Source organism: Pelodiscus sinensis, chromosome 5 (assembly GCF_052426305.1).
Source record: "Pelodiscus sinensis isolate ZL-2025 chromosome 5, ASM5242630v1, whole genome shotgun sequence".
Taxonomy (NCBI): Eukaryota; Metazoa; Chordata; order Testudines; family Trionychidae; genus Pelodiscus; species Pelodiscus sinensis.
In genome coordinates this window covers 67485195-67497527 of record NC_143056.1, presented here as the reverse complement: position 1 = coordinate 67497527, position 12333 = coordinate 67485195, and the positions used below count along the sequence as shown (strand labels likewise).

The 12333-nt window shown below is 40.4% G+C and overlaps 1 protein-coding gene across 3 annotated transcripts in view; it reads right to left on the bottom strand.

The window, feature by feature from the left end:
* The window catches only part of DPF3 (double PHD fingers 3), a 229148-nt gene that overhangs the window by 57253 nt on the left and 159562 nt on the right, over positions 1–12333 (bottom strand). For all 3 annotated transcript variants that reach the window (XM_006130318.5, XM_075927282.2, XM_075927281.2), the window contains exon 7: positions 5779–5916. In XM_006130318.5, coding sequence (XP_006130380.1) covers positions 5779–5916 — 138 coding nt within the window. The remainder of the gene's footprint in view (positions 1–5778; positions 5917–12333) is intronic.

The window sequence follows — 12333 nt, the reverse complement described above, 5'->3', positions numbered from 1 at the left end:
CTGTGTATTTCAAGTCTTCCCTTGGAGAACTCAATGATACATAATCTGAACCTATAGGGTAAGTGCCACCGTGATTCTCTTGCTCTCTTTGCCCCCCTACTGCTGACAGATCTCATCCCTCTGCAGGTCTGACACGTTTCCATAGCAACCAGAATCCTAGCTCTGACTGCCTCTGGTCTTGCCACCTGTTATTACTTCATCTCTCAAGTGTAAGGAATTGTAGCATGTCCCCTTATTTTGCTGTTCCAAATGCATCTACAGAGAATAGACAGACTCAGGAAACAAGAAATTAAAATAAAAAAATACACCAATGAAGGCTCGGGGGAGCAGCAGTTAAAAGATATACCTCAGGAAAAGTCACCCTCTAACAGAACAAGAGATGGATTCCCAGCTGGAGATGTACCCACTTCCACCTGGCTTAGTCCCAGTTTTTAATGAGAAATTGAGAAATTCGTGGGGGTGGATTGCAAAGGGAATGGCTCATTGCACAGACCTGCCAGTTTTTTAGTGTAGGGCAGAGCTCTGGATTAGAATAACACAAGGTAGATGACACAATCTGTGGATGGAAACTGCACCCATGAGGCATGTGTGGACTCGTATTATCTAATTTCAAGCCCAGCCAAACACTGGGAGCTTTCTTGGGTTTATATTCTACTTTGGAGAAAAGTGTAGAGAGGTGAGAGAGAAACATTATAATAAAAAAGTGTAAATTATACTCTATAGAGAACCTAAACCTAAGCCAGCCTTGCTTTTTGAGGAAGATGTAGTGGTGCAGAATATGATTTTCAAAGGTTAATTACTCAATCAAATCAGGATCAGTTTCCTCCAAAACACTTTCAACTGCTTTTCCTTGATGAAGGCTACTTTCCTGCCAAAATTTCAGCACTTAGACATTTAAGGGCTCAAGAAGATTTTAAATAATGGGGAAAACATAGTTTTTAACCATCCCAACATTCAAAATGACTGAACAGGTTTTCCTCAAACTTCCCCACAACTTTCATGCATGGAAAATGTCAGCCCAAAAGGTAAATGTTTGGGAAAGTTATGATTAACTAAAAACAGAGGATACAAATGGGAACTGTTAAAAAACCTTAATGACAGCAGCCGCTTCTAATTCTGACAGCACCCTCAACTTTTATTTTTAAAGTGGCATTTACATTCATTTCTTTTAAAAAAACAATGCAGGAAAAGAAGGAAAAATTGAATGAACTAATGAGATATCTAATCAGGATATATGCAGCTGTTCACTGAAAAGGCACCGCTATAGGATTTCCTGTAGGAAGGTGGGTATCGGAGCATTCCTGCATTCAAATGTAGCTCCTATCACTTCCCCAGTGAGAAGCAGTGCTAAGGCAGAGAAAGGGAGGCCTGATGTAGCTTTTCAAATTGATGCTGCTTGTGGAGAAGAACAAACAGTTCATCTCCAACTGAGGGGCTGGCTCTTGTCATTTATTCATCTCTAGCCCCCTGCCTGGATAGAAATAAAAATGTTTCAAAAAGGGCTGTGTAGGGGAGCTGGAGGACAGCTTGGAAGCACAGTGAGGTTAGTGCATAAATTTTTCATCTCTGAAGACTGGGTATCTAATTATGCTTAGAATACACAAATGCTGTTGACAAATATCTCATATAGAGATTTGTCCACATCACAAGTTATTGCCATAGAAATGGGCAAAATTGGCAGATGCCTTGAAGTGATACAGCAGTTGGTTTTACAGGTCAACTCTTCATATTAGCAGAGCTGTATGTGTGCTCTGGACTCCAGCAGGATTAACAGAATGCGTGGCAAATCCAGAGTGCTATCGGTAGAGGTGTACATGGTGCATGAAGTCTGAATAGCATCTGTTCGCACTATGACTGACATTAGATAGTGCTATAAGACCCCAATTTTACTGAACACTCGAAGTTACCCTAATGTTTAAGTTTTAAAAAAGCAAAGTACCACTTAGTTGATTCACTCCCATTTACAAGGAAAAGGTTTGTGCCTCAGCCCTGGTCTACACTAGGGAGGTATTTTGAACCCCCCTTATTTCAAAATAGTAAGTATCACATCCACACTACCAAGCCCGTTATTTCGAAAGAACAGGCTAGTTATATCAGAATCTGTATTCCTGCTTTCCTCAGGAAATAGCGTTAGTCTGGACACTCTGCTGTTGCTATTTCGAAATAACTATTCCCCAGAGTAATTTGAAGTAAATACTCCCCAGTGCTTTCTGGGGCTCTAAGTCGAGGTAGCATGTCCACATTAATGGAGCCTAAATCAGACTAATTTCGAGGCTCCCCTGTAGTGGGGACATGCTATTTCAATTTCGGGAATTATTATTTCAAATTTAGGTATTTCAAAATAATTTCCTAGTGTAGACATGCCCTCACAGACAAGCATACACCTACTGGTTCCTTTCACAATGAAATGAGTTTTACAATGCCACATTCATCTAAACATATATTTAAATAGACAGATATCAAGTTAATAACAATCCCATTTTAGAAACCTTTCAAAATCTGCAGGTGCCAGCTATCCCAAGTCATCCTATAACTTTAGGATGAGATGTACATATATTGCAACATGTGTTCAGTGGCAGATTCACGGACTCGCAGCTCATATCCTGCCAATGCCAAATAGTGAAGAATGACAACAGCAGAAAAAGAAGTCTGACATGATGTGGAACCATTTTGTTCTATTCTTGGGGTTCAGCTTTACTTGGTTTTTAAACAGTTTTCTATGCTTCTTTTTCATTATTTCAAACCTTGCTGACAAATATTTGCAACACTAGATAAAAAGTCGATATGGGATTGAAGCAAGTTTGGGTCTTGAGGAAGGAACGTCTCCCCCATCCCGATATCAAGGGAGTGAGCAATGACATATCAGTAAACCAATGCTGCATGGTCATAGCCTGTATTAAAAAACATAGGCTACAATGTTTTAGGGAAAAGAGAAGGTCAGAAAGTGAGCTGGGAAAAGCTGAATTATATGTTAGTGAGTAAGACCAACCAAACCCACACAACTGTGATGAGGAAAGTGAGAGGTTCAGAGGAAATGGAACATCCCATCTGCGTGGTTGATCTGTGATAAAGACCCATCAGAAGGCAGTCAATTTAAATTAGGCTGCTCCTATATAATTTTTTGTCGGTCGCGAGGAAATATATGTAGCCATCCAAGCTGGCCTGTGGGTGATTGAGGGGGTGAGGACAGAGGAGGATTGACAGAGAGAGAAAAGAGACTATCAACTGTTGAGCTGGGACTAGTCAGAGGATCGATAAGTGACTCTGGCAGTGGCTCTGATCCAGAGAGGATCCTTCTGCATTAGCAGGGTGGTTGTTACTGCGGATACTGCTACAAGCAGACACTATACAGGAGAAATGGGAATGGGGAGAGAGAATAAAATGGCAAGAAGTTCATACTGGAGCAGAATGCCTGAACCTCGCGACCATGAACCCCCACCTCCCACAACACTGCAAATTCCAAATGGCTGCCTTGGATTTGCTTTGCCTTTTCTAAATTGGGCTGATTGTATTTCTCTGCCACACTGCTAAAGAAATAATCAGTGGTGCCTGCTGTTTACTGTATGTCTGGCCCTTCTCTTCTGTAGGTTGCAGATTAGCTGTTTGGATTAACATCCCCTCCTCCCTCCACAAGCCCACACAAAGAGGATTTCTGAAGCCCAGACCCTGTGACACAGCAGACCTGTCAAATCTAATTCATAACACATGCCCAGCAGTACTTAGGGAAAAGGAAGGATCTGATGCTCTGGCTCCCCACCATGCCCATGTACAAAGGAACCGTTTAATGACTGTATATTAGCAATGTGGACAATTAGCATTCACTTGGAAGATGGATGGCAGCATAAATTAAATATTGCCAAGTGAAAGAGGGAATATGCAAGAGCTGAGCTCAGGGCCATAAACCAACAAACAGAAAAAGGAAACAAACAGCCAGGCCAGAGAGTTGCCTCCCTATCTACTCTGACTCCCTCTAGCAGAAATCTCATGGCACTTCTACATGGTTTCCATCCTCACCCTCAATGGCCACTGATTCAAGGATCTGAACCTCACAGTGATTTACAAATGCAAAGGGCATGACAGTGGCATTAAGCTACTCTCCATGTTGGGGACTGCACACCAGCTGCCTCTCTCGCAGGCATTGCACCTGCCTCATGCACAATGTCTGCAGGAGCTCAGGCAATGCATAAGTCCGAGCAGCTCCTGCCTACACTGTTTTTCAGAGAACCAAGTGTGCTTTCCTCCACAATGGCCCAGGTTTGCTGGCTGACATGGAATGAAGGAAGTATATCATCCCATTCTTCCTAGCTCCTTTTGTGGAGATTTTACCACTTACAGTGCTCACTTCTCCCTATCCCTGAACCTCAAAACCCCATGAACTACGCTGCACCTGTCACTTGTGCCAACCAGCATGGTGAGGGGCACTGCCCTTCCCTGTTTGCTTATCTGTGCATGGTTAAGATCAACACAAATTGATTAAGATTCACAACCCCCCTGGCAGGTAGGAAAGTATACAAGACCCTATTTCAGACACCAAAAAAACTAATCTAAAAAGAGCATACAAAATAAACAAAAAAAAAAAACCTCTCCTACAGCTCACTGTGGGATAACGGCCAGATGGTGATATTTTAAAGCCTGCCAGAAAAGTAACTCCATAGAGTAATGGGCAGTTCAAGTTTATCAACTACTCAGCAAGTCAAAACTGCTTCTGGACAAGTCAAACATCTTACAAAACATGTTAAAACCTACCAGGCAGAGTGGAAAAGGGACAGAAATCTAAGGATTGCCTAACAATGGCTTGTAATAGATGCTTTGCAGAAAAGGAAACCTCTTCTTGCAACCACATGAGACCATTATAGACTATCCTGCCCAAGAGGGAAATGGCTTCCTAAATCCAAGTTTCTTCCTTTTCTTTTTGACATACAAATGAAGTATTTGCCCTGTAGTTTGTTCAGGTAAGCATTTCATTCTGTTGTTAATAAACAACAGTAATAATTACTTTGAACTAAAATTTTCAGCCAATGGACTTAATTTAACCATATGATATATCTCAGTGGGAGGCAATTACTTTGCACCAAGGGAAACAGAGGCAGAGGAGGGCTAATCAATGCAACGCCACTAACAAAATATGGATCTCCGGACTCCCAGTCCTATGCCTTTAAAAGGTTAAAATGGGCTTTACCGTGCCAGCACACACACTATCTTCCCTTTACATTGGTGCTAGGATTACTAGAGCACAGCCCTTCTGTCCTTTCTCATGCCATCAAATCTGTGCAGATAATTTTTTAATCTTCCGTCTTTTCCAGATTAACACAGTATTTAGAAAGTGGTGTTTGGGGATGCGGGATCATTGGGCATTTGTTTGGAATTTTATATCAGAAAACTCAGATGAGACTAAGGATTTTATCTCAAAGAAAACAGCAAAGAGGATCTACTGCCATGAATTGTGCATTTTCTTAACCTCTCCAGTAACTACTGTTTGATGATTGGCAGGTGGGGCACCCATTCCTTCTCCCCCCCCCCCTCCTTGCCGTCTCCTCCCTACAGGAGCAGTGATGGAAGAGTGACTTGCAGAGTTAATGTTGAGTGAGAATTGAATTCTTGACTAGATGAGTTCAGCACCTGGGCCAGCTGAAGTTGATTAGCTCCACTAAACATCCAGGTTCCACTCATTCACAAAGAAACAGAACAAACATAAAAAGTGCTGAAATGCAGAGATGAAAGCAGAGGTAACAACCCAGAAAAAAGACAGAAGAGAGGACTAATGCAAACACTACTCACGTTTGTGGTTCTCGTTTCTGTGGACAGGTGGGGAGCGTGTCACCTGCTCCTGGGCTTCATCCCCCTCTTCGCTGGCGAGGTGAGTGTGAGCATAATGGTAGCTCAGTCCAGGTCTGTTCTTATAACGTTTGCCACAGACTGGGAGGGAAGAAACATGATGGAAGAGAGAAGAGAATGGAATATCAGGACGTTCAGTAATAGAGAGAATGGCCTTTAATGCATCATACCCCAGTCCCCTCACTGTACATCCTTCTTGCGGATGTTAATGGAAACCTCACGAATGTAGTGCTGATGAAAGATGACACACTGACAGCCTTGCAAGCTAATGTCATCTATTTATCCCCAGAACATGTGCAGCACACTCAAGATTCCCACACACTACACCAGCATTGGTCCCTATCCCTGTCCTGGATGGAGCATCTCTAAGGTTTAGAGGGTTGTTCCATCTCCAGGGCCATTCAGTCTTTGACCTGTCCACTGAGACTACTAGCAAGTTGTCTGTCAGACTAAATTAAATACCAGTTGTGGTGTTAGTGTTTTGTGATATAATGGGAATTGGAGTCAGACCAAGCAGCATTGTTTCATGGTTACTGATCTCAAGGAGAAGGAACCAATATTACTAACAGCAAGAAAAGGAGAAATATTTTGAAAAGATCTACTTTCCAGATTTAAATCCAGACACAAATGTTGGGAATCACTCACTACTGAATGGTCTTTGAAATAAAAGCATTGATGCTTCTATCCAATGAAGCCTTGCATGGAGTATTCTAGTAAATATCATTGTTGTGTGATGGAGAAGCCTCCCTTAAATGGTGCATGCACTTATTTGATCATCAAGTCAACAGACCTTAAGAACAGACTCAAACCACGCATAAAAGTACTTATACTTACGCTTTTTAATATTTTTATTCAGGCTATTGCTAGTGAAAATGACAGCCTGACCCTGAGCACTTCTCATCTTCCAAGCACGTTATAAAATGTCTCCTTATTCTCTTTCTAAGCAATTTTTGAACTAAATATCATTATTACAATTTTACAGATAAGATAATGAGGGATAGAAGTAAGGGACAGATCTTGTAAGCTCTTATTACCAGATCAGTATTTATTACTCTACGTAATCCACTCACCCCAGGGATTACCCATGCTAGTACACACTTTGCACAGTAGTGTTTGCAGGACTGGACCCTAAGTAACATGACTAAGGCCAGAGAGGCAGTTGGTGTCAGCACTGGAAATAGAAGCCAGCAATTTATGGATCTCCACCCTGTTCTTACTATCAGCATTCCCTCTAAGGTGTTCTGATAGTCCGATTCTGAAAATGCCTCTTACCCATGTGATCTGTCTGACTGGAATACACAATGCCGTTTCTAGTCAACTTTATTTCACCGTGGCAGGTTGTGCAAAGCAGGGCCAAACATGGTACTGCATGCATTCCGTGCACTGTCCACAAATTGTGGCTAAACAGATAAGACTTAATAGACCCCATCCCATTCACTTTCCTCACATGCAGGAGCCAACAATGTTCTAATGCTCAGCAAAATGAGCTGAAGAAGCACTTGTTCATTTATACTGAGAGAACAGGTTTAATTATGAAACTTTTCTGCTGTTTCTTACAAAAAGCAGATGGATGATCCACATTCAAGAGGAGATTATATGAAATTGTAAACTGTAAATTGGTGAGGTAAAATTTTAATCTCACTTGTTCTAACTTATTTGTAAACTCCCTTAGGGAACACAACTTGCCTTATGTTTGTATAAAGCATGCTTATCTATGGCATGATATGAATAAGAATAATTGATTCATAACGATAGGCATTCTTGGCCTACTTTTCTTTATTCAGTATGGGTAGATAGCATGTGTGTAATGTTTATGTTAATGTGTAAAATAAAATATATACATAAAATAATTTAAAAAGTTACAGAAATGCCTCAATATGGGCAGGAAACACATAGCTTAGACAACAGAAGTGCAAACTTTCACCATACTAGCTACAAAACCTGGAGGAACCATCTCCCAAAGTGAGAGGTGAATTCAGTCTGTATGACACATACAGGCCTTGCCTACTTTGCTGAGAGTTCCAACAGTGGAGGGGTGGGGGGAGAGGGAAGTGTCAAGAAGAGCAAGGGCCTATTATCAAAGAGACCAGAATTTTTTATTTTTTATTGGAGTCAGTAAAATGTTGACTAACTTTACATAAAAAGAGGCCATTAACTTGGATCAGAGTGCCATTAAGATCAGTGTAAGTCTCTTTAACTTCAGTGGTAGGTAATTGTGTCCATAGAACTGAAAGGGTTATCAGGCACCAAATGAATAAACATATTAGATCTAAGGCATAAGGTTGTGAAAGAAGGTTAAAATGTTAACACTGAAATTCCCAGGAGGCTGCTTGGGTCGGGGGACTGATAAAATGATATGGTTTCCCTCACCTTAAGTCACCAGGGTCAGTCCAGCCCTGGTTGGTAGTTATCAAAAGACACTACTAGATTACATTTGCTTGGTCCATTAATGAAAGTATTATATATGTTTCTTGCTGGTATTTTTAAATATTATGTTAAGGCAGAGACTTTCCTCTGTCAACTTAAATTTAACCCCTTGTTTTATCTGAGGAACCCCTTGTTCTTCAAATAAAAAATAAAGATCTTTTCCTCTTCAAATTTCGCAGGTGTCTTTGGTAGTTATCAGAAAATATTTTAATTACATTTGTGGGGAATTAAACAAGATGTTTCTAAGATTTGGGACTAAAAAAAATAGGTGTGTTTTGAAGTCTTTTTTTTTTTTTTGGTTTGTTCTACAAACTTTACATTAAGGCTACGTCTACACTGGCCCCTTTTCCGGAAGGGGCATGTAAATTTCAGCAGTCGTCGTAGGGAAATCCGCGGGGGATTTAAATATCCCCCGCGGCATTTAAATAAAAATGTCCGCCGCTTTTTTCCGGCTTTTAAAAAAGCCGGAAAAGAGCGTCTAGACTGGCCCCGATCCTCCGGAAAAAGTGCCCTTTTCCGGAGGCTCTTATTCTTACTTTGAAGTAAGAATAAGAGCCTCCGGAAAAGGGCACTTTTTCCGGAGGATCGGGGCCAGTCTAGACGCTCTTTTCCGGCTTTTTTAAAAGCCGGAAAAAAGCGGCGGACATTTTTATTTAAATGCCGCGGGGGATATTTAAATCCCCCGCGGATTTCCCTACGACGACTGCTGAAATTTACATGCCCCTTCCGGAAAAGGGGCCAGTGTAGACGTAGCCTAAGTGTAATAGAAAGATCTTGGCAAGACGTGGTGCATAGGATCAATTCTTGGAGGGGTAGAAGGCATGCCTGAGAATTTGCTCACTTTTCAACTGGAATATCAGAACAGCCCATCGGCTCTGGTAGGCTTGTGACAGAGTGCCATGTGACTGAAGGGAAAGCTAAGCTTTTATTTTTAAAAAGTAGGTCTCTATCCCTTTTCCTTGGCACAACAGAATCCAAAATGTAAGTAACCTGATCACAAGGAAACTTCGTTACAATTCTTTTTAAAAAATAAGAAAAGTCAAAGCTATCCTCAGGCATTTTTGTATCAGTTTTAACTTGCAGCCTATATTCATATAAATGCCTAATCACAGCAACAGAAGTTGAGATGGGGGGAATCTAAATACAAATAACCAAACTCTAGGAAGATCTGAATAACGCCCACATTTGGTTTGAGTCCCTGTACTTCTATCATTGCCCAGATCCTGTGGCCACTGGTTCACTGTAAGAGCAAGGCAGAAATACAGAGTCTCCTTCAAATATAAGTTTTTCACAGTAACAGACCACAGACTTCCTATAGCCCTTATGAAAAAAGATGAAGAGAAAATGGAAAGATGGCAATTATAAGCTCACTGTAACAGTACAAACTTTTTTCCTAATTAACAGCCATAGGCTTCATAAAACCCTTTAAAAACACTTTTAATGCAAAAATAACACTCACAATGAAGAAGCAAGTATATAGTGGGAGAGTTAAGGTTCTTTGGATTCCCTAAATGTATTAATCCAAATGTGAAACCCACTAAGCTTCTTTTAAGTGTAAATTTAACTTTGAATTTCCTGTTGTGAGGGGAGAGGAGGAAGTAATAAACTAGACTGTTCTTTAGGTACAGGTCCTTTAAGAAATGTGTTTTAGGTCCTTGAAGAAATGCAACTTTGATCTCTCATCATTCAGTGTCAGCCAGATACTCTTTGATTGCATTTCAGAAAAGAAAAGAACTCCCACCCAGATCTTCCTTCATTCATAGAACATGGGACATATTGGTGATGCAAAAACTAAAAGGCCGGCAAACCACAAAACTTCACAACTGTAACATTTTACACAAATAAGACATATATAAAACACTTACTCTTACATGGTTCATAGTACAATGAAGGTTTATTTTAAAAGGTAAAATTATCTGGTTTATATGACTCATTACATATCATAGAAAAGACAGATAGAGATATGTTGATAGTAGACTATTTGATTTTTAAATTGTACTATTCCATTCATGTGCATGTGAATGAAATGGAATTTTTAAAATAATAACACTCTTTTTGTGAGCTACAGCTACAGTTCACAGACTTCACTGCAATATTTGAATTTCAGTGTTTTTGTCAGTTATTTGTTGATCATAGCCTAAGACCATTCTAAATTCTGCAGCTGGCCGCTCTTTTCTGGAGTAATCTTTATGATGGGGACTGCAAGGGGTTCCAAAGACACCAATAGGCATTCTTGACAATGAAGGAGGCCAGTTAACTTTTAAGCCACTGTGGGAATGGGCCCACTATACATGGCACAATAAATCCCTTGAGTGTTTAGAGGATCTCAGCTGATCTACAGATTTTGTAGACTGAACCCACAGCTTCTTTCTTGATGCAAGTCTCTATGCAAGTTGGTTTTTTATAGGAGAAAAGGGGGTCCTATGTTTTTATCCTTACAAAACAATTACTACCTCCCCTGGAAGTATGCTGGAATAAAAACAAACTCAGAATTTTAGGAATTGGCTGTCAGACTGGATTCTCCCAAAACGCTGACAGGATGGCTCACTTGATGATTACCTGTTCTGTTCATTCCCTTTGAAGTAGCTGTCACTGGCCACTGTCAAAACACAGGATACTAAGCTAGATGGACCATTGGTCTCACCTAGTACGGCTATTCTTATTTTCTTAATTCTGATCCTAATTCTTATTTTCCTGATAGAACCTATTTTATTAGTGTGTTCAGAGATAGGTATTGTTAATAATTACTGTTTTATAGAAACTATCGTTTACATAATGTTTTCCATATTCAAAGGGATTTTCAGACTTTAACTAATTAATCCTCTCCATGCTCCTGTGTGGCATTATCCTCATTAAACAGATGAGGAAACAGAATCCCAGAGGGGATAAGTGACTTGCCAAAGTCGCAGAGTGATCCTTTGTCAGAACCTAGATTAGAACTCATGAATTCTTGAGTCCCATTCCTGTGCTCAGAACAGGTCTCTCATGTTCTTAATTGCCAAAGCTGTAATCAGAATAGAATCTTACAACGCAATAAAACTATATGTTGGTTGTTATGCTCTGCTACCATGCACCTCCCACTTAAGTGAAGAATGTGCATTTTTCAAATTTCACTGTGTACTTTGCATTCCATCAAACAGCATTGCATTTTTCCCTCTTTCCACGTAGATGGACACGAGTCTATCAATTGACAGATTTTTCTCCTGTCTCCTAACACTAAGACAAGTCCTCCCTTTTTGACTTAGACTTTAATCGGGCAACCAAACCATGTTTTGAAGGGTTTGGCCCAATATTCATTTTGGTCCGTCCTGCACTTAAATGATACGTTTTGCATTCAGACAGCCACAAACCATAGAGTCCAATGTTGTGGACAAAATGACTGAGCAAGCCACATAATGAAATGGTGCAGATTACACTCTGACTAAGAATCATTCACCAGATGCTCTTCTGTGATTTATCTTATATTGGTTTCAATTTTTAAACATGACATTAACATTTTACACAATTATTTTATGGGAAAACAAGCCCTACTTTGAAACACTTTGGTTACCTACACAGGGAACCTTACAACACAAAGTTCCATTCCAAATTCTGTCACTGAAGAGCATTGTGACCTTGGACAAGTGACTTATCTTCTCTGTGTCTCAGTTTTCCTATGTGTACAATGGGAATAACAACACTTCTTGTTTTCAAAAGTGCTTTGGGATCCATGGCTCAAAAGGCTTCATCATTAGCTATTTACTGGCTGCACTGCTCTCATTCTGAGACTGCTACACACGTAGTCCTTGGCAAGAGGTGAGCTATGTTCTAGTCAGCACTACACACATACACACGCACACAAAATCTATCACCAGAATGAGACAGAAGAAAATCATCCATGTGTCAGTGGAAACAGGAAATTGGGGAAGTCGTGAGTGCTGCATTTGGGAATGTCAAATGCTAAAGCCTCAGTTCATCACTGTCAAGGAGCCAGTTTGTAATCCCCACCTCCTATTCTCCACACACACACACACATACACACACAAAATTCCAACCCTCTTTTGCATTGGCTCTGGAATATAGTTTCCATTG